General features: G+C 60.7%; 3 protein-coding genes and 1 long non-coding RNA gene across 7 annotated transcripts; 3 read left to right on the forward strand and 1 right to left on the reverse strand.

Annotated features, from left to right (window-relative positions):
• Positions 1 to 271: 271 nt before the first annotated feature.
• Positions 272 to 8419, forward strand: GAL3ST4 (galactose-3-O-sulfotransferase 4). Of its 2 annotated transcripts, XR_012832720.1 has the most exons (5): positions 322 to 578; positions 1786 to 1899; positions 2129 to 2396; positions 2811 to 3923; positions 8406 to 8419. XR_012832720.1 is itself a non-coding variant. In XM_075738031.1 (4 exons), exons 2-4 carry the CDS (start codon positions 1790 to 1792, stop codon positions 3846 to 3848), a joined length of 1416 nt encoding a protein of 471 aa, XP_075594146.1. In that variant the 5' UTR covers positions 272 to 578; positions 1786 to 1789; the 3' UTR covers positions 3849 to 4100. The 2 variants fall into 2 exon arrangements, 1 of the variants encoding a protein (XP_075594146.1); XM_075738031.1 differs by lacking the exon at positions 8406 to 8419 and having other exon boundaries at positions 272 to 578; positions 2811 to 4100.
• TRAPPC14 (trafficking protein particle complex subunit 14) lies at positions 4307 to 9254 on the forward strand. Of its 2 annotated transcripts, XM_075738028.1 has the most exons (11): positions 4307 to 5014; positions 5222 to 5317; positions 5713 to 5845; positions 5925 to 6011; positions 6243 to 6363; positions 6555 to 6702; positions 7086 to 7168; positions 7396 to 7559; positions 7762 to 7916; positions 7993 to 8186; positions 8547 to 9254. In XM_075738028.1, exons 1-11 carry the CDS (start codon positions 4628 to 4630, stop codon positions 8698 to 8700), a joined length of 1722 nt encoding a protein of 573 aa, XP_075594143.1. In that variant the 5' UTR covers positions 4307 to 4627; the 3' UTR covers positions 8701 to 9254. The 2 variants fall into 2 exon arrangements, with proteins under 2 accessions (XP_075594143.1, XP_075594144.1); XM_075738029.1 differs by lacking the exon at positions 5222 to 5317 and having other exon boundaries at positions 4553 to 5014.
• A 159-nt stretch (positions 9255 to 9413) lies between these two features.
• LAMTOR4 (late endosomal/lysosomal adaptor, MAPK and MTOR activator 4) lies at positions 9414 to 10850 on the reverse strand. The gene is made up of 4 exons (XM_075738160.1): positions 10739 to 10850; positions 10438 to 10518; positions 10039 to 10156; positions 9414 to 9761 (listed from the first exon to the last, which is right to left on the reverse strand). Exons 1-4 carry the CDS (start codon positions 10739 to 10741, stop codon positions 9664 to 9666), a joined length of 300 nt encoding a protein of 99 aa, XP_075594275.1. The 5' UTR covers positions 10742 to 10850; the 3' UTR covers positions 9414 to 9663.
• A 6178-nt stretch (positions 10851 to 17028) lies between these two features.
• On the forward strand, positions 17029 to 18884 carry LOC142598764 (uncharacterized). Of its 2 annotated transcripts, none has more exons than XR_012832729.1 (3): positions 17029 to 17955; positions 18583 to 18629; positions 18752 to 18884. It is a non-coding gene; the product is annotated as an uncharacterized LOC142598764 (long non-coding RNA). The 2 variants fall into 2 exon arrangements; XR_012832730.1 differs by lacking the exons at positions 18583 to 18629; positions 18752 to 18884 and adding exons at positions 18046 to 18096; positions 18191 to 18235.
• The last annotated feature ends 785 nt before the right edge of the window (positions 18885 to 19669 follow it).

The raw sequence follows: 19669 nt of genomic DNA on the forward strand, positions 1-19669 counted from the left end.
ACTCCTCCGTCCTCTCCCTCCACCCCCTGGTGCCCGCCAGTGTCCCCCCCGTGCCTCCCAGCGCCCCCCCCCCCAGCCTTCCCAGTGCTCCCAGTTTCCCCCAGTCTCCTGCAGCCCGGTTCTTGGCCCCAGGCCGTGCTCGGGAAAGGCCCCCGGTGCCTCTGGGAGCTGTTCTGATACCGGGGTGGGGGGTGGGGGGCACCGGGTGGGCGGCCCGTCCCGCTCCCGGGGAGCCCGTATCCGGGTGGGGGCGCGGGGGCCGTCCCGGTACCGGGGGCCGCCCCGGTGCGGCGGGGCGGGACAGCGGGAGACAAAGGAGAAAACTTCGCGGAGAACCAGAGAGCGGCCGGGACACCGGGAGCCGCCGGGACACCGGGCCCCCCCCGAGCCCCCGGCCCGGCGTACGAGACCCCCCCCCCCCGGGGCATTAGCTCCCGCGACAGCGGTACCGGGGCGGCCGGATCCCCTGAGCCCCGTGCCGAGCCCCAGGTCGCCCCTGAGCCCCCCCCCGGGCCCTTCGGGCCCCCCCGGAGTGCGGCGGGATGCGGCGGGGCTGAGCGAGCGGCCCCGCGTCCGCGGTGAGTGCGGGGAGGGGGGGGGGGCGCCGAGACCGGGGGTGAACCGAGGGGTACGGGGGGCACCGGGACCCATACCGGCGGGCACCGGTAGGCGGGGAGGGGACACGGCAGGGAGCCAGGGGGGCTGTAGGGGCCAGGGCAGTCATACGCGAGGGACGGGGGGCACAGAGGGGACACGGGGGGTCCACGGGGGACGGGGGGGCACAGAACTTGCAGGGGAGCCCGGGGCGGGGGGGGAGAGGGGGGCAGCCACTGGGGGATACTGGGGACAATGGGATGAGGTGACCGTGAGGTCACACAGGGGATTGGGGGTCCCGGTGGGACTCGGGGGTCGGGTGGGGGACACGTGGCCGTGCAGGACATGAGTGGGGTGGGCTGTAAGGGAACGCAGGGGTGGGGGGACCCAGGGCTTAGGTGACCCTGGGGATGGGGACGGGTGGGTCACGGAGACAAGGAGGTCCTGGAGGGGACACAGGAGAGAGAGAGGTCTGGGGGTCAACCTGGGGGGCTGGGGGACCCCTGGGGCAGGGCTGGGGGGGCGTGGGGACAGGCAGCCTTGGGCTGTGGAGGGGGACACAGGGGGTGAGGGGGACACAGGGGTCCCAGTGAAACGTGGGGTGCCAGGGCCCTGGAGCAAAGTGAGGGGGGGTGGCGGGGGGTGTGTGCTGGAGATGTGGTTGGGGACATGGGGACAGGAGCGTCCTGGAGGGGTACAGGGGAGACGTGGCGTCTCAGGAACAGGGGCTGTGGGGGATGGGTAATGTCTCGTGAGGGGGGACAGGGGGATCCCAGAAGGGACAAGGGGGGGATGTGTGTATCCTGGAGGGAGACCCGGGTTTTCCTGGAGGGATGGGGAGAGCAGAGGGTCCTGGAGCGGGACTGGTGACACAAGAGGAGGTCCTGGGGCACAGTGAGGGATGGGGGTGCAGAGGTCTCCCCAGGGCAGTGGCCCATCCCTGTCGCCTTCCTGTAATGGCCCCAGCTGTCCCCGGGTGGGGCTGGGCTGGCGGGTGCCCAACGCCCCCGCAGACTCCCCCCAGCGCCACGACGTGGCTCTGGGCGGTCCCGGGGTTCTTCCCCCCCCCCATCCCGCACAGGATGCAGCTGGCTGGCGCGGGGGGGGAGCACAGGGACCCCAATGTAGCAGCTGGCCCGTACCCCCCAGGGAAGTGATGCTGGGGTCCCCTGAGTCACCATGTCCCCACAGGACGATGAAGCTGCCACTCGCCTGCTGCCGGCTCCAGACATTGGGGGCTGCCCTGGGGGTCTGTGTCACCATCAGCTTCACGGTGCAGCTCCTGGGGAGGCCTTTCCAGCGCAGGTGAGACACCCCCCCGACCCCCCCCCCCCCCCCATGGCCTCACCCAGGGGATGTCCCAGGTTGGGCGGGATGCGGGTCCTCAACCCCTTGGGCATCCCCTGGATGGATGGGATGGGGATCCCTAATCCCCTGGGGGTCCCAGGACGGGTCCCCATCCCCTTGGATGGCTGGAGCCAGGCAGAATGGGGGGTCCCCACCAGCACCCCCTGACCCTGCCACGTGTCTTCAGGGCCCCCGCAGCCCCTGCTGGCCACCCCCCGGCCCCCTGCCAGCCCCAGACCCACCTGGTGTTCCTGAAGACCCACAAGACAGGGGGCAGCAGCGTTGTCAACCTGCTGCACCGCTTTGGGGAGACTCGGGGGCTGCGCTTCGCACTGCCCCACCGCTACCAGTTCGGGTACCCCAGCCCCTTCCGGGCCGAGCGGGTCAAGGGGTATCGCCCAGGGGGTCCGCCCTTCGACATCATCTGCCACCACATGCGCTTCAACCTCACTGAGGTGCCGAGGGCGTTGGGGGACAGCGGGCACGCGGCATTTGGGGGGAATGACATGGGGATATGTGGGGGAGCGGGGCTGGGTTGGGAGGTGTGGGCTGGAAAGGGGTGGGGGATAGGGCTTGGGGGGTGTCTGGGGGTGGTGGAGGACGTCAGGGGAGATGGAGGAGGTCTGGGGAGATTCGGGAAGAGAAACGATGTCCGGTGAAGCTGGGGGATGCCCGGGGAGACGTGGGACATCTGGAGAAGATGGGGGGACATGGCATGAGGCAGGTCTAGGGGCAATGGGATGCTGAGGGGGATCTGGGGGACACCTGGGGGATCCGGGGGGCACCCAAGGGAGCAGGGGCACGTCAGGGGTGGGATGGGGGGGAACACCCCGGTGGGGTGCCGAGCCGCTGCCATGCTTCCCGCCCAGGTGCAGAAGGTGATGCCCAACGACAGCTTCTACTTCTCCATCGTGCGGGACCCGGGCACACTGGGCGAGTCAGCGTTTGCCTACTACCGGGCCGTGGCACCGGCGTTCCGGCGAGCCCCCTCGCTGGCCGCTTTCCTGGCAGCCCCGGGGCACTTCTACGAAGCTGGGGCACGGGGTAACCACTATGCCCGTAACCTGCAGTGGTTCGACTTTGGGCTGCCGGTGGTGAGGGATGAGGATGGCGCAGCGGTGGCGGCAGCGCTGGCAGGGCTGGAGCGGGACTTTGCCCTGGTGCTGTTGGCCGAGCACTTTGACGAGTCGCTGGTGCTGCTGCGCGAAGCCCTGTGCTGGCCTGAGGAGGCCGTGGTCGCCTTTGCCCATAACGGCCGCCCCACCGGGGACGGTCCTCGAGTCTCGCCAGCCCAAGCCGCCCGCCTGCGGGCCTGGAACAGCCTGGACTGGGCGCTCTACGTCCACCTCAACCGGTCCTTCTGGCGCCGGGCCGAGGCCTTTGGGGTTGCCCGCCTGCAGGACGAGGTGGCTCGCCTGCGCCAACGCCGCGCCGACCTGGCCCGCCGCTGCCTGCGTGGTGGCGGGCCCTTGCCCGCCCGCGCCATCCCCGACGGCCGCCTCCGCCCCTTCCAGCCCCCCGGCCGGGCTCAGATCCTGGGGTACGCCCTGCGGGCTGGGCTGCGCCCTGCAGAGCGCGAGCACTGCGCTCGCCTCGCCACCCCCGAGCTGCAGTACAAGGACATCCTTGACCGGCGGCAGTTTGGGGGGGGGCAACGCATCCATCCCACCTGGGGGATAGCGGGGTGGGGGCCGGGGGGAGGAACGGCACCGTGCCTTGGTACACCCGAGCTGGGCGACAGGTGCCTTAACCCTGATGGGGGTCAGGTTTGCCCCATGGAACCACTTTGTGCCTCAGTTTACCTGCTGCTCGTAATGCCCCCTCCCCGACTAATAGGGATTGGGGTCCCACGGTACAGCCTCGTGCCTCAGTTTACCTGGGCTGGTAACAGGCACCCCAACCCCTGACAGGGATCGGGGTCCTCCCATGGTACAGCCCCGTGCCTCAGTTTACCGGGACCGGGCATCCCGCCCCCCCCAATGGTACAGCTCCGTGCCTCAGTTTACCGGGGCCGGGCAATGGCCCCGCCCCATGTGATCAGGCCCCGCTCATGTGCGCACGGAGCCCCAGCGCTCCCTGGGGGAAGGGGCTGGCGCAGGCCCCGCCCCGTCAAGGCTCGCTTAGTGGTAACTATGGCAATAAAGACCGGAGTCAGACCGTTGATTGGGTGCTGCTGCCAGTCACTCAACGGGGATGTCCCGCCCCCGAGGGGGGAAGATCGCGAGGAGCAGCAGGAGGGGAAGCCCCGCCCCTCCCAAGGGCCGACCCGTCCCCGTGTGGGAGGTGGAGCATTGATGCTCTCGGCGCTCGGCTGCGCGACCCGACCCGGGTGCTCGGCGCTCGGTTCCGCGCCCTGCGTGCGCCCCTCCCTGCCGCGCCCGGTGGCTCCGGTAGCGCCACGCGGAGCCGGTCCCGGCCCCGGGAGCCCTGGCCCGGCCCGGTCCGGTCTGCTGCCGGCACCTCCCCGGCGCGGCCCGGCGCCGGGAGACCCTCCGGGCGCGGCATCCTCCCCCTCAGCATCCCCCCGGTATTCCCCCCGCCCTGGGCCCGTGGTCTCAGGGGTTGCCCGGAGCCCGCCGTGCCCTAGCATCGCCTTCCCCCCCCCCCCCCCCCGGTTCTTGGGTCTGCCCCCTGCCCCTAAGATCTCCCGGTGCTTCCGGTCCTTGGTGCCTCGGTGCCGGTGCCCATGGAGTCGCAGTGCGATTACTTCATGTACTTCCCGGCGGTGCCGTTCGCGGCCCGGGAGCTGCTGTCGGGGGAACCAGGCCGATACCGGGCGTTGCCCCGCCGCAACCACCTCTACCTGGGCGAGACCGTGCGGTTCCTCCTGGTGCTCCGTTGCCGCCCCGGTAGCGGCGGCGGTACCGGGCCGGGTCGGCCACCCTGGGCCGAGCTGGCTGCCTCGCTGGCCGCCCTGGCCAGCGTCAGCCCCGGCGGCACGGAGACCAGCGGGGACCGGGACGGGGACCCAGACGGTACCGGGAGCGGGTCCTCTCCGGAGCCCACCGTCTTCCGGGACTGCCGGGCCCTGCTGACACACAGCCAGGGCCCCCCGGGGCGCCCTGCCTCCGGGGTAGGTGACGGGGACCGGGGAGTGGGTATGGGGGTGAGGAGGAGTCAGGGAGGGAGACGAGGACAAGGGAGGATTTGGGGGGATGTGGGGGACAAGGGGATGTGGGAGTGAGGGAGGGACCTGGGGACAAGAGAGATGTGGGGACAAAGGGGGACAGGGGGATGGGGCTGAGGGCCACCATGGCGCTGAGCCCTGCTGTGTCCCCAGATACCGGTGGAGGACCCCATCGTGTCCACGGATGAGGTCATCTTCCCCCTGACCATCTCCCTCGACAAGCTGCCACCTGGCACGGTCAAGGCCAAGGTGAGGCCAAGGGGGGGACAGGAGGGGATCTTGGGGACCTCGGAGACAGCGTGGGGATTTTGGGGACAGGAGGGGACCTTGGGGACAAAATGCAGTCATCAGGGACAGGATCTTGGGGACAGCGTGGGACCGCAGAGACCTAGCCCTGCTCTTCCTTTCTGGGTCCATCTAGGGCAAGGTAGAATTTGGGGACAGGAGGAGTCTTGGTCACAGTGTGGGGACCTTGGGGACAGCATAGTGACGCGAGACGGGGAGGAGGATCCAGCTCCTGCTGCCCGGGTCCATGAAAGCCATGTGGGATAGTTGTGGGGGGGCAGGAGGAGTCGTGGGTATGGGTGCGGGGAGCTCAGGGCTAGACCTGGGCCAGCCGTGACCCGTGTCCCTGCTGTCCCCAGATTGTGGTGACAGTGTGGAAAAGGGACACAGAGCCACCGGAGCTGCAGGAGGGCGGTGGGTACCTAAACCTGCTGCAGACGCGGGCGCCTGCGCACGTTTTCCGCCAGGAGCAGGGGGCCTTCAAGGCGCAGGGTAGGACCATCCCCGTGTCCCCTCTCCCTCCCCGTGTTCCCGCATCCCGTGTCCCCTGACCGCCCTTGTGTCCTCGCAGTGAGCACCCTGCTGACCGTGCTGCCCCCGCCCGTGGTGCGATGCCGCCAGCTCACCGTGTCCGGGAAGTACCTCACCGTGCTCAAAGGTGAGGGGGGGACAGGGCGATGGCATGGGGACAGGGCAGTGGCTGGGATGGGGACAGGGGTCCCAGCGATGGCTGGGATGGGGGCTTGGGGTGGCTGGGATAGAGGTGGCATCTGTGGAGCAGCTGTGACAGCATGGGGGGTGTGTGTGTGTGTGTGTGTGTGTGACACGGGCTGGTTGGGGCCACGATGGCATCCCCCCAGTGCTGTCCCCTGATGTCCCCGACCCCCAGTGCTCAACGGCTGGTCCCAGGAGGAGATCTCGCTGTGGGATGTGCAGATCCTGCCCAACTTCAATGCCAGTTACTTGCCCGTCATGCCCGACGGCTCCGTGCTACTGGTCGATGACGTCTGGTGAGCGCTGGGACAACTGGGGGGACCGTCCCTGGGGTGGGGGGGGACATGGCTGTGGTCTTCCAGACCCCCCCGGGACCCCCATTTTCTGTGTCATGTCCCTGGCTCCACCCTGGGGGGCTCTGCCAGCCCTGTGCTGGCAGTACAGGTCCCCACGTGTCACTGAGCTGTCCCCATGCCCCGTCCTGCAGCCACCACTCAGGCGAGGTGCCTGTGGGTGCCTTCTGCCGCGTGGCCGGTGCCGGCTCGGCCTGTCCCTGCGCCCTCAGCGCCCTTGAGGAGCACAACTTCCTCTTCCAGCTCCAGGCACCTGAGAGGCCCCCTGAGGATGCCAAGGAGGTGAGGGGACGCCGGGGAGGGTGGGAGGACCCTCAGGGCTGGGGTGGGGGGATGCTAGGGATGACCACCCGGAGGCCAGGCATGAGGGGACGCTGGGGGACATCCTGGGCAGGGACCGTCCTAGGTGGGAGGTGTTGTCTGAGGCAGGATCAGGGGCCACTGTCACAGTTGGTGGCCTGCAGGATGCTGTCATTGTCCTCCCTGGGGGTGGATGGGGCTGCCCAGGCTGTGATGTGGGGCCACCGTCCTTGCTGTGGGAGATCGTCCTTGTCAGGTGTTTTTCCTTGCCGGGGAGCCTGGGGGGACGTGGGGATGTTGCAAACTGTCCTTGCTGGGAACGGTGGTGACACGGGGATGTCCCTGAGCCGTTGTACCCCACCCAGGGCTTGGAGGTCCCGCTGGTGGCCGTGATCCAGTGGTCGACGCCGAAACTGCCCTTCACCCGCAGCATCTACACGCATTACCGGTGAGAGCCATCCCCCCAAGGGTCCTTGATGTGCCCTTGTCCCCAAGCGGGGACCCCTAGATCCTCCTGCCCCTAGGACGGAGACCCTGGGATATCCCTGTCCCTGCTTGTGCTATAACCTCATGACCTGGAGCTTGTCCTCGTCCCCACACCCTCATCCCGCATTGCTAACCCCACGTCCCCGCGGCCGTCCCCACATCACTGTCGTCACTCCCCATCACCCCCAGGCTGCCAAGCATCCGCCTGGAGCGGCCGCGTTTCGTGATGACAGCTGCCTGCGATTCCCCCGTGCGAGCCCGGCAACGTTTCACCGTCACCTACACGCTGCTCAATGACCTGCAGGATTTCTTGGCCGTACGCCTTGTCTGGACGCCCGAGACTGCCACGGCCGGTGGGGATGGAGGGAACAGGGACCGAGAGGGCGGGGAGAGGATCGGAGGGGCTGGGGATGCCTCTGGGTGTAGCTAAGAGGGGAGAAATGGGGCGAAAGGGGGGCAGAGATCCAGGGAGGCCAAGAGGGGACAATCACAGCCAGGAGGTTGGCCGGACAAGGGCCAGTGGTCTTGTCCCCACCACGCTGATGGTCCTCGCAGGGAAGAAGCTCTCCGGGGATGAACGTCGGGCCACCCAGGCGGCACTGGACGCCATCGTGTGCCACACGCCGCTCAACAACCTGGGCTACTCGCGCAAGGGCAGCGCCCTCACCATCCGCGTGGCCTTCCAGGCTCTGCGGGCCGGACTCTTCGAGGTACGGCTGCTCGGTTCCCAGGGATCACCCTGGGACCTCGGTCAGGGCATAAACAGTGTCCCCTGTCTGTCTCCAGCTGTCCCAGCACATGAAGCTGAAGCTGCAGTTCACAGCCAGCGTGGCAAACCCACCTCCTGAAGCTCGGCCTGTGTCGCGGAAGAGCAGCCCCAGCAGCCCGGCCGTGCGGGATCTGGTGGAGCGGCACCAGGCCGGGCTGGGTCGGTCCCAGTCCTTCTCCCATCAGCAGCCATCCCGCAGCCACCTCATGAGGTACGGGGTGGGGACAGAGGGGACACGGGACGGGAAAAAGGATGCCTGGAATGGGAGGGGCACAGCGGTGGGGTGGGAGCGGGGTTTGGGGGGGCAGGCGGAAGGGTGACGTGGTGGGGGGGACAGGGAGGACATGCAGGATGAGGGTGGGTGTGGTGGGAGGATGGCTGGGGCTGAGGGGCACGGAGCAGGGGGACATCCAGGGAGGACGCGGGACAGGAGACAGCCCCGTGGGGATGTGGGGAGGGGACGCGGGGAAGGGATAGCCAGCCCCGTGTGGACATGGGGAGGGGACGTGGGGAAGGGACAGCCAGCCTCGCAGGGACCCAGGCCAGCTCCCCTCACGTCCCCGCGCTCCAGGTCAGGCAGCGTGATGGAGCGCCGTGCCATCACCCCGCCGGTGGGGTCCCCTGTGGGGCGTCCCCTCTACCTGCCCCCTGAGAAGGCGGTGCTGTCCCTGGATAAGATTGCCAAGCGGGAGTGCAAGGTGCTGGTCGTGGAGCCCGTCAAGTGACGGGGGGGGGACCTTGGGGACAACGGGAATGGACAAGTCCTGCTGCGTCCTGGAAAGGGACGAGCTTTCGGGGGGGGGGGGCTGGGGACAGGGCCGTGTCCCCGCACCCCAGGGGGTGAACCTGCTGCTTCACTGGGGCTGAACTGGAAGGTGCCATGGCGGGGGGGACCAACAGGGACAGGCATCTGTCCCCAGCCTGGGGGTGACAACGCTCTTGGGGACGAGGGAAGCGGGGGGGACGTCCTGCGGCTGTTTACACCCCTTCAGCTTCCTGCGTCGCCTTGAATTTGGCTGCTTGAGGGGGGGAGGGATGGGGGGAAACAAGGGACCGTGGGACCTGTCCTCAGGGCAGGGGGGACGACACTGGGACCTGTCCCCGGGACACCGAGCCAAAGGCAAGTCCTGCACTGCCAACCCCCGCATCCTGCTGGGGATGGGGACGTCGCCATCCCTCCCACGACGGGTGGCACCTCCGCTCCCTGTTATTTATTTGTCTCTGCACCGGCTGCCGTCCGTGTGTGTGTGTGCGTGTGCCAATAAAGTGCTGGCCTGGACACAGATGGGGACAAGTGCGTCACCAGGAGAGGGCTGGGGTGACTTGGGGTGTCGCAGGGAATGGGAGCAGGGGTGCGCCGTGTCCCCCTCTCCTGTGTGAGGACCCCATGCCCTGTCATGAGTAGACCCATATCCCCCCCCCCCCCAAAAGCCAGATGTGGGGGGACAAGGACATAATTTATTGTCTCAACAGAAGGATAGTGGGTGGGGGGTGGCACTGAGGCACCATGTGGCCTCGGGGACTGCAGGGACTTGGACGACCCATCCCCAAGGCCCTCGAGGCAATGGGGACATGAGTGGGTGTCGCTGCAGGGGCCAGCAGGCAAGGGGGAGCTGGCTCCCTGCCCCCCCCAGGCCCTGGGGATGAGGGGGACTGTCCCCCGCTCTTGGTGACAGCAGAGACGCGTCTCAGACGGCGATGGGCTCCTGGACGTGGTTCTGCCGCTTCACCACGAAGAGCTTCTGTCCAGAGACGGTGACGAGGAGGGAGTGTTCTCCGAACACCACTGTGGGGACAGGGTGAACACAGGGCCACCACCAGTGCCCCTAGGGCACCGGGGACACCGCCACCTCGGGGACAGGGTGAGCATGGGGGCGCCAATGCCCTGGGGAGAGCACCGGGGATGGTGGGGACACCAGCATGGGGTCAGTGTGAGGGTCACAGCCATCCTAGGACAGCTGGGCCACCGGCACTGCCCTGGGGACAGTTTGGGGGACACTGTTGTGACCCTGGGGGCATTGTGTGTGGGGGTCAAGGCCACCCCAGTGACAGCCCACACTCACCCGAGAGGCGCTTGAAGGGGGCGTCGTGGCTGCGCTGGAGCCGCAGCCCACAGGCCGTGGCCACCAGCTCCGAGAGGATGGCGGCCGTCTGCTCATCGTTCTCCAGGTCGCCCGACGACTGGGGATTGGGGGGGGGGGGGGGCACAGGATCAGTGGGACCCAGATGGCTGGGCCCGCCCCGATATCTAGGTGCCCCTTCCCATCCCCCCCGCCCCAGGCCTTGGGTGTCTGTCCAGCCGGGGGTGGGGGACGTGCCTCCATGTCCCTTCTTCACCCCCTGCTCCGCAGGGACCTAGGTGTCCGGGTGCCTCTCCCTGTCCCGCCCCCCCCCCCCCCCCCCCCCCCCCAGCACCCGGCCCCGGCGCCTCCGGAAGCGGATGATGCTGCCGCTGCCCTCACCGCCAGCACGGCCCCGTCGCTGATGACCAGGTAGCCCAGCTGGTCCGGGATGCGCTCCAGTCCCTGGGTCAGCGCCGTGGTCTGGGGACAGCGGGGGGGGGAAACACACACACACGGTGGCGGTGGGGCCTGTCAGCCCACACGGCACAGTCCCCCCCGATTCTCTTCCCGCCTCAGCGCTCCCCTACCACAGCCCCCCCGCCTCCGTGCCCGTGTGCCCCTGCCCCGCATCCCAGTCCCGACCAGCCCCTCGAATTTCAACGCTCCCGGTTCCTTCGGCCCAGCTCCTCCCCGCACTCACCATGGCGGCGCCGCCGTCCCCCCATCAGGTGACCGGCGCCCGCCCCGCCGTTCTCATTGGCGCAGGGTTCCGCCTGTCATAGGGACGCCCCGCTTCTCTCGGCTCGCGCCACGGGGCCCGGCCCCCGGCCGACCAATGGCAGACGGCTGGAAAAAGCACTTGGTGAGAAAAGGGCGGGGCCTAAGCGCTTCTGGGCGGGCAGAGTCGGCTTATTTGCATAGAGGGCGCGTCTGTCGCAGGGAGCCCCGCCCTCCGCCACTTCTATTGGTCCCACCGCGACGTCACTCTCCCCGGGGTCCCTGCACACCCCCCCCCCCCCCCCCCGTGCAGCCCCACGTCCCGTCCCGTCCCCTGTCTCTCACATTGACCCCGTGTCTCCCACCTTGACCCCCTGTCCAATTCCATGTCCCATCCCATGACACCCCCACCCTGACCCCTCCAGCTCCCAGGAACCACCCTGGTCCCAGTGACCCTGCCCTACTGGTACTGCTGTGCAACCTCCCCACTCTGTGCTGTAATTAAAAACATATCAATTTAGCAATTATTCTTAAGTGATAAAGACAGAAAACTAATTGAGAAGCATTAATAGCCATATTTAATTTACATAAACAGCAGACATTAACGACTCCCAATTGGAAAAAATTAACAGGTTTAGAATTTAAAACAAAAATTAGAAAAAAATTAAAACAAAAATTAGAAAACTAATTGGGAGCATTTAATATTTAAAATATAATGGACCTGTAAATAGGCAATGAAGAACCAAACAAGTAACTCAAGCTTTAGATTTTTAAAATAAAGATTAAAAAAAATACACAGGCAGTAATGATTCCCAACCAAAACAACCAACCTTAAATATCTAGATTTAAACTAAAAAGCGAAATTTGAAAACTAACAGTAAGTCATGACTGCCTAAAATTAGATAGAGACTTTTGGTGGGAAAAAAAAATCCCAGGTATTGATTTCTTACTAGTCAAGATAAAATAAAAGTAAAAAATAACGCAAATTAAAGTCAATTAGTAAAAGTTTAATTAAATTTTAAAAGCATTTGGAACATTAGTTGGTCATCAGGGCTGGCACCTTTCACCTGGGAGCAGGGGCTGGACATTTTCAAGTGTGGAGGCTGGATGCTGGCTGAGGGCAAGAGGCACAGTCACCTTTCCATTTTTTCGTGCCCTTCAGAGCGCTCTTGTGACACTCTTTGCAGTTTAGCATGTCTTCATTCAGCTCCCGGCCTCCCCGGCAACATCTGCACTTTATCGAAGTCCCCTTCAGAGTTCCACATCGCGCGCTCTGAGGATTTTTTGATCTGTTGGGCTCCTTCAGGACGCCTCCGCTCCCTTTGCCGAGCTCTCGCGAGACATCCCCTACACCCCGGATCCCTGTTTTAGCTCGGGAGGGCAATTTGCACCCCTCTTTTCCCCTCAGAACCCTTCCTGAGTCTGCACCTGTTACATCAGTCCTCTTATCCATTCCACGCATTTCCGTTTGGTCCCCCGAGGACATCCGTGCTTTGTTCAATTCCCTTTTGAGCTCATCACGGCCTCGAGACTTCTTCGGTCTCTCCGGCCCCTTCGGGACCTCTCTAATCCCTGCGACGATGCTTCTCATTCCATCGGAATCTTTTCCAAAGCCATCTTTGTGCTCCAAAGCAGTCTCTGTTTTCTGTCGTATGTTTCTACTTGTTTCCTGATACCCCAAAGATGTCTATCTCCGGTTCAGATTGCCTCTTGAGTTTTTCAGAGAAGGCGACAGCCTTCATCCATTGTTATCAACGCATCTCCCATACTGGGTTTTTTATGTGTTTTACAATTTATTTTTGTTCTAGCTACTTAGGTGGTCATTAGGTTTCTTCACAGAGTTTCTGATACATTTCTTGTATTACCATGTTTTTTTGGTGTTTTCTGTCCTTTGGGACTCATCTAGTTCTGTTAAGGGAGTCAGAGAGACCATCAAGGTTACTTGAGTCATCAATGATCTACTGTAAATAATTTACCTTGCAACCAGAAATATTTTTGAGAAGGGATTCTTACAGGATCTATTTCTGCTTTGCATTCAGAATATAGATCCAGTAGAATTTGGATCGCACGCGTTATCTCCCTAGAAATGATGCGTAACCCCATAGCATCTTGGGTATTTTACAGGAAATTAAAGCACATAATATTCAATATTGCTATTGCATTTAACAAACTGCTTTCCTACATAGCTTACTATGACATTTACCTTTTTCTCTCCATACCCCAGGAAAATTAAGTTTAATTATCCACCTGTTGCTGATGCAATAAATGTAGTTGAGGTAAAAGAGCAGGTCTCATCACCTCCAGTAAGGATCACTTTCTCCAGTCAGCACTTTGCACAGCCCAAGCTCAAGGCAGATCAGAAAACTCACCATTCCTCCTTCACCCGCATTTAAGCCTCCTGGTGTCGGCCCCTCCCCTTGCCCAGGGGATGGTGGGAAGGGCCGTGGGCGAGGGCCCGGGGTATATGAGCCACAGGTCTGGGCCAGGGAGCTCGTTCTGCTCCTGGGCTTCTCTGGTATTGGTGCTCTGCTGTGCCTGCAGTCAGTGGCAGCTTCTGAGTTGGTTCAGCTGTTGGCTTTGATGTTTAGGGAAGCAGAGGAGCCTGAGGTAAGAGCTTCAGGAACAGTTGAGGTTAAGCACGATATGAAGGAGAGAACACACTTGTATGTAGGTTTGGGGTTTTTTCCAAATTCATAATTTTGTATTGAGTGTTCAGCAGTTTGCAAGATGATCAAATAGCATGCAGTTCTTTTTTTATTCTAGTTTGTTGTATTTTACTGCAATTGCTGACTTTATTAGAGATGGAACCTTGTTTTTTTCACCAGTTTTGCTGTTTACTATGTAAATTATTGATGTCATCCCTTTTAATAGGACTGATAGTGAGATTATCAAGCAGGGTTTAGGGTGAGCATCTTGTATGCATCTGCTGATGGAGCCTTAGTATTTCTTAAGAAAGCGGTAAGGACATAAGGTACAGCATCTTTCAGGGTACAGGACAGCTCATTGCCTTTCCTAGCTGGCCATGGGCTACCACATTGTTCCTAGAAACTTGGCAGCTTGCAGCAGGCCCCTCATAGATTATAAGCATCAGGGCTTCACTTATTTTGTGGGGCTGTAGCAGAGCCCAGACTTTGCAGGAAAACAGAGGAGAGGACTTGCCTGCAGAATGCAGAGCACAACTCAGAAGAGCAACTCTTGGAGTGGCTGACATGGGGTTGAGGGGTGCAAATACGGGCAAGGAGCTGTGAGAAGGAGTGGAGTTGCTTCCTTGAGAAGGGTTTTCTAAAGAGAAGGGGTTTCTAAAGTTTTGGGAAAGGGAGGTGGGTTCATCAGCCTTTCTAGGGTCAGCTTTGCAGTTGGATTTGGATGTCGATGAGGTCTGTTCTATTTTAGTCTCCCTGCAGCTGACAGGAGGTACGACAGTCCTGAGAGATGCACTGTAAACAATCCCTTCCTCTGCATCAGAATACGCAGGGCTGCACATCAGAAGGGTCTCATCTCAGTTTGCTCTAGTATTGGTCACAGCAGTTATGTTCTCTTGTTTGTATTTATCCACTGTGTTTTTAGCACCGGTTTCTGTAGTTGTAAGGTGCCTGTTTTGGATCTTTGAGACACCGTGTCACAATCACCACGCTTTTTCCATTGGCCGACCGCCTCTGTAATTCCCTAAGGGGTTTTGTCGGTAAGGAGGTAGTTGGTGTCACTTGTCGCCTGAGCCTGAACACGGCAACCTGTAAATGGCAGAGGCAATGAGGAGGAGCGGCCGAGGTAGGGCAATGGAAGATGGGAATTGGTGCGGGCAGGCCACGGTTTTGAGGAGCACCTCGGCATGTGGCTTTAGCTTTGGTGGCTTTCCAGTGCTGTAAGCAGCCTTGGAGGGACAAAGCTGTATCCCAGTAAGCAGTCTGAGAAGGCGAGCCGATTGTCAGCTGGGCTGGCATCCCAGAGAAGGAAATCATGGCAGCTTGGTTAAGTGTTTCCCTTTGGTATTACAGGTGCCATATCAGCTGTTTTTGGAATTGGATAAGGATTTGAGGCGAGCTGCAGGGGTAGCAAGGAGGGGAATGAGACCGACTTCTCCAAGAGTAACAGTAATTTTGTCTCTCTTAGCATCTTAAGTACCACAAGCGATGATGGCCACAGTGTCTGTCTCCAGAAGGCATGCGCAAGTAGAACACCACAGCCCTTCTGAGAAGGCTTGGTATTGTGGGAGAGGTTGGTGTTGACTTATGTGATGGCTTACTGCTGGCACTGCTCATTTATGGGGTTATTTTATGCAGATGATGAAGCAGAACCAGGTGACTGCAGAACTGTCCCAATTAGCTGATGTGTGGTAGGTGTGTATTTGTCAGGCATGGCTTCAGATCTGTGGTGCTCTGAAAGCCAGGTTGACAGACCATGGCTGGGGAGGGAGTGGGATGAGGAGGGGGCAAGTTTGGGGGTTCCAGGGGAGGGGTTTTAAGCTAGTTTAGGGGAAGAGGGCTGTCTGGGAGCAGTGCCCTTTGGGCGGGCAAAGGGAGCGGGTTATTTGTCAGCATAATGGGCAGGGCAGCTCCAGCCTCTGTCTCAGTTGTTGAATACGTTGTCTTCTGTGTTAGCCCTTCCTCGGGTCTCAATGCCCTCTTTGTGCTCAAGGGGCACGGCACGCTTCTCGGGCGCCATCCCTATGGTCTCGAATGCCTCTACTCATCGGCATAGCGCCGATCGGGCGCTTCTTTGCTTGCATAGCAAGCTTACAGTGTGGATCAGTCTTGCATCTTGGAAGTTTCCGGTGGATCCTCGTTTTGCAGTCTCATCCTAGGCTGTGTCGGGAGCTCTGCTCTCCAGCCATCGCTTTTCAGGGACTGGAGCTTCCTCCCCGCATCCTTGCATTCTTAGGTCTTGAAGACTGGCTTCTTGTGCATCTGTCATCTTGGTTTTGATGGTAACTTCTTGTAACGGGCCACCACAGTCAATTCTCTTCTGGGGTTGCCATAGAGCTTCATCGCCTGGGCATTGTGCCCTGTAGGTCATCTTGCTCGTCAGCGTGTCGGGTTAAGGAGTCCTTCTTGCTGAGAGTTTTCTCTCATCTTTGAGTCACATTGTTTGTAGCGTTGTCTGTGGCCTTGGTCTGTGTATGTGTGTTTGGCTGGAGCTGCTCTGCCTGGGGTTGTCGAGTCAGGGTTAGGTGGAATAGCAGTAAGTCTATGGTTAGTATGTTGATATGCCCCATCTGGAATGGTTTGGCTCTCATTCAGCATCTGGGTGACTCGTTTAATAATTTGGTGTGGTTTTTTCAGAATCGGACAGAGAAGATGCGCACCAAAGAGCGGCAGAGGAGGCGAGTAGAGCACCATATGAAGGTGGGTTGGCCAGCGGTGTCGGGCGGAAGATGTGGCTATATGGCTACGTTAAAATTTCTCTGGGGTTTTTTGATTTTGAAGGTGCAATGCTGGATATCAACATGGGAGGTGACTCGGGCCAGGTGAGCAGTGACTTGTGGGCTGAAGTAGTGGTTATTTTTCAGGTGCCACATTGCTGGTTAAGATATGTGGGTATCCTTTGTGTTTTCTAGGTGGGGTGCAAGGACGGCAGCCCAAAATGATAGACCTCAGGTGAGCAAGCAGCTGAGGTAAAGGAGGGGGAGGTAGGAATTGTTGCGGGTGGCAGTTTTGGGAAGCGTCTCAGCGTGTGCCTCTTGCTCTGTTTTTTTGCAGGTGCTGCAGGGAGCCATGGAGGGGAGAAGCCACGTGCCGATGAGCGGTCCCAGAAGGTGAGGCGCTTGTCAGTGTCTAATAGCGCAGCAGTATACGGCAACTAGTTTAAGCATTTACCTCTGGTTTTGCAGGTGCTGTGTGGCCACCCCTTTGGAACCAGATGCCTGTTTGAGGTGAGCTGGAGGAACAGCAAGGGTGATTGTGGGAGATGTGACTTCTCACCAATGTAGGAGTAATTTTGTGTCTCCTGGCATCTTAGGTCCACAAGCAATGAGAGCAGTGGTGTCCACCTCTGGAACAAGCAGGTGAGTGGAAAGGCAGAGCTATTTTGAGGAGGGGGGTGTTGTGGGCGAGGTTGGTGTTGGCTGGTGCAATGCTGACTGACAGCACTGCTTCGGTGGTTTTTTGTTTGTTTTTACAGTAGATGACGAAGAGGCACCGGGCGAGTGCTGGAACATCCCAGTTAGCCAATGTGCGATGCGCACGTTGTTCGTTGCCGATGGATTCGGATCCCCGGCCCTCTGCAAGCTAAGTTGAGGGACCGTGGCCGGGGAGGGAGTGGGCTGAGGAGGGGGGCAAGTTTGGGGGTTGCAGGGGAGGGGTTTTATGGCTAGCGCAGGGGAGAGGGCTGTCTGGGAGCAGTCCCATTTGGGCAGGCAAAGGGAGCGGGTTGCTCATCGGCACGATGCTAGACTGGGCAGGGCAGTTCCAGCCTGTGTTATGTCTGTGTATCTTGTCTTCTGTGTCTTAGCCTTTCCTTGGGTCTCAACGCCCTCTTTGCGCTCGAGGGGCACGGCACGCTTCTCGGGCGCCATCCCCAGGCTCTCGACTGCCGGTACTTGTCGGCATAGCACCAGTCGGGTGCTTCTGTTCTCGCATAGCCAGCTTTATGGCACGGATCGGTCTCGCGTGTCGGAAGCTTCCGGCGGGTCCTCTTTTTGCAGCGCTATACCAGGCTGCGTCAGGAGCTCTGCTCTCCAGCCGTCTGTTCTCAGGGACCGGGGCTTCTTCCCTGCATCCTTATGTTCTTAGGTCTTGAAGACGGGCTTCTTGCCGCATCCATCATCTTGGTTTTGACTGTAACTTCTTCTAACGGGCTATCACAGCTCATTCTTTTCTGGGGTTGCCATAGAGCTTCCTTGCCTGGGCGTCGCGCCCTGTAGGTCGTCTTGTTCGGCAGCCTCTCTGGTCTGGGAGTCCTTCTTCTCGCTGAGAGTTTTCTCTCACTTGTGAGTCGTGTTGTTTGTAGCGTTCTGTGTAGTCTTGGTCCGTGTGTGTGTCTTGGGTGTGGAGCTGCTCTGTCCAGGGGTGTTGAGTCAGGGTTAGGCGGAATAGCAATGAGAGGGTACGGTTAGTGTGTCAATAGGGCCAGTGTGGAATTGTTTGGCTCTCGCTCAGCATCTGGCTGACTTGTGTAATCATTTGGGGTTTTTTGTTCCAGATGCAGAGAGACAAGATGCACCCCAAAGAGCAGCAGGGGAGGGGAGCAGAGCACCGTAAGAAGGTGGGTCAGACAGTGGCGTCAGAGGAAAAATGTGGCTGGTGGCTGTATGACTCCATTAAGATTTGTGTGTGGCCTTCTTTTATTTTGAAGGCGCGAAGCTGGATATGGACCCCGTAGGACACGGGAGGTGACTCGGGCCAGGTGAGCAGCGACTAGCGGGCTGAAGTACAGCAGTTATTTTTCAGGTGTTGCATTGCTGTTTAAGATACAGGTATCTTTTGTTTGTGTTTTCTAGGTGGGGCGCAAGGACGGCAGCCCAAAATGACGGAGGCCAGGCGAGCGAGCGGCCGAGGTCAAGGAGGGGGCGGTAGGAATCGTTGCGGGCGGCGGTTTTTGGCAGCGTCTCGGCGTGTGCCTCTTGCTCTGTTTTTTTGCAGGTCGCCTCGGAGGGGCGAAGCCACGTGCCGACGAGCAGTCCGAGAAGGTGAGGCGCTCGTCAGCGTCTAATAGCGCAGCAGTATACGGCACCTAGTTTGAGCATTTCCTTCTGGTTTTGCAGGCGCTGTGTGGCCACCCCTTTGGAACGGGATGCCCATTTGAGGTGAGCCGGAGGAACGGCGAGGGCGATCGTGGGAGCGGTGACTTCTCAGAAACGTAGGGGTAATTTTGTGTCTCCTGGCGTCTTAGGTGCCACAAGCGAGGACAGCCGCCGTGTCCGTCTCTGGACCGAGCAGGTGAGCGGAGAGCCACGGTGCTTCTGAGGAGGGGGGGTGTTGTGGGAGAGTTTGGTGTTGGCTGACTGAAGCAATGCTGACTGACCGTGCTGTTTTGTTTTGTGTTCTGTTTTTTATTGTAGCTGATGAAGAGGAACCGGGCGACTGCAGGAACATCCCAATTGGCCAATGTGCGATGCGCACGTTGTTCGTTGCCGATGGATTCGGATCCCCGGCTCTCTGCAAGCTAAGTTGAGGGACCGTGGCCGGGGAGGGAGCGGGCTGAGGAGGGGGGCAAGTTTGGGGGTTGCAGGGAGGGGTTTTATGGCTAGCGCAGGGGAGAGGGCTGTCTGGGAGCAGTCCCATTTGGGCAGGCAAAGGGAGCGGGTTGCTCATCGGCACGATGCTAGACTGGGCAGGGCAGTTCCAGCCTGTGTTATGTCTGTGTATCTTGTCTTCTGTGTCTTAGCCTTTCCTTGGGTCTCAATGCACTTTTTGCGCTCGAGGGGCACGGCACGCTTCTCGGGCGCCATCCCCAGGCTCTCGACTGCCGGTACTTGTCGGCATAGCACCAGTCGGGTGCTTCTGTTCTCGCATAGCCAGCTTTATGGCACGGATCGGTCTCGCGTGTCGGAAGCTTCCGGCGGGTCCTCTTTTTGCAGCGCTATACCAGGCTGCGTCAGGAGCTCTGCTCTCCAGCCGTCTGTTCTCAGGGACCGGGGCTTCTTCCCTGCATCCTTATGTTCTTAGGTCTTGAAGACGGGCTTCTTGCCGCATCCATCATCTCGGTTTTGACTGTAACTTCTTCTAACGGGCTATCACAGCTCATTCTTTTCTGGGGTTGCCATAGAGCTTCCTTGCCTGGGCGTCGCGCCCTGTAGGTCGTCTTGTTCGGCAGCCTCTCTGGTCTGGGAGTCCTTCTTCTCGCTGAGAGTTTTCTCTCACTTGTGAGTCGTGTTGTTTGTAGCGTTCTGTGTAGTGTCAGTCTCTGTGTATGGTGTGCATGGAGCTGCTCTGCCCAGGGCTGTCGAGTCAGGGTTAGGCGGAATAGCAATGAGAGG

Source organism: Balearica regulorum, chromosome 30 (genome assembly GCF_011004875.1).
Source record: "Balearica regulorum gibbericeps isolate bBalReg1 chromosome 30, bBalReg1.pri, whole genome shotgun sequence".
Lineage (NCBI taxonomy): Eukaryota > Metazoa > Chordata > Aves > Gruiformes > Gruidae > Balearica > Balearica regulorum.

What these genes read in the sequence shown, in the direction of transcription:
- GAL3ST4 (XM_075738031.1), top strand. Translation starts at nt 1,790, where the DNA reads ATGAAGCTGCCACTCGCCTGCTGCCGGCTCCAGACATTGGGGGCTGCC. An exon ending in GGGAGGCCTTTCCAGCGCAG is followed by an intron (nt 1,900 to 2,128) that starts GTGAGACACCCC and finishes ACGTGTCTTCAG; the next exon opens with GGCCCCCGCAGCCCCTGCTG. An exon ending in TGCGCTTCAACCTCACTGAG is followed by an intron (nt 2,397 to 2,810) that starts GTGCCGAGGGCG and finishes CTTCCCGCCCAG; the next exon opens with GTGCAGAAGGTGATGCCCAA.
- TRAPPC14 (XM_075738028.1), top strand. Translation starts at nt 4,628, where the DNA reads ATGGAGTCGCAGTGCGATTACTTCATGTACTTCCCGGCGGTGCCGTTC. An exon ending in CGGGGCGCCCTGCCTCCGGG is followed by an intron (nt 5,015 to 5,221) that starts GTAGGTGACGGG and finishes CTGTGTCCCCAG; the next exon opens with ATACCGGTGGAGGACCCCAT. An exon ending in GCCCGAGACTGCCACGGCCG is followed by an intron (nt 7,560 to 7,761) that starts GTGGGGATGGAG and finishes TGGTCCTCGCAG; the next exon opens with GGAAGAAGCTCTCCGGGGAT.
- LAMTOR4 (XM_075738160.1), bottom strand. An exon ending in GCGACGGGGCCGTGCTGGCG is followed by an intron (nt 10,157 to 10,437) that starts GTGAGGGCAGCG and finishes CCCAATCCCCAG; the next exon opens with TCGTCGGGCGACCTGGAGAA. An exon ending in CCCCTTCAAGCGCCTCTCGG is followed by an intron (nt 9,762 to 10,038) that starts GTGAGTGTGGGC and finishes CTGTCCCCACAG; the next exon opens with TGGTGTTCGGAGAACACTCC.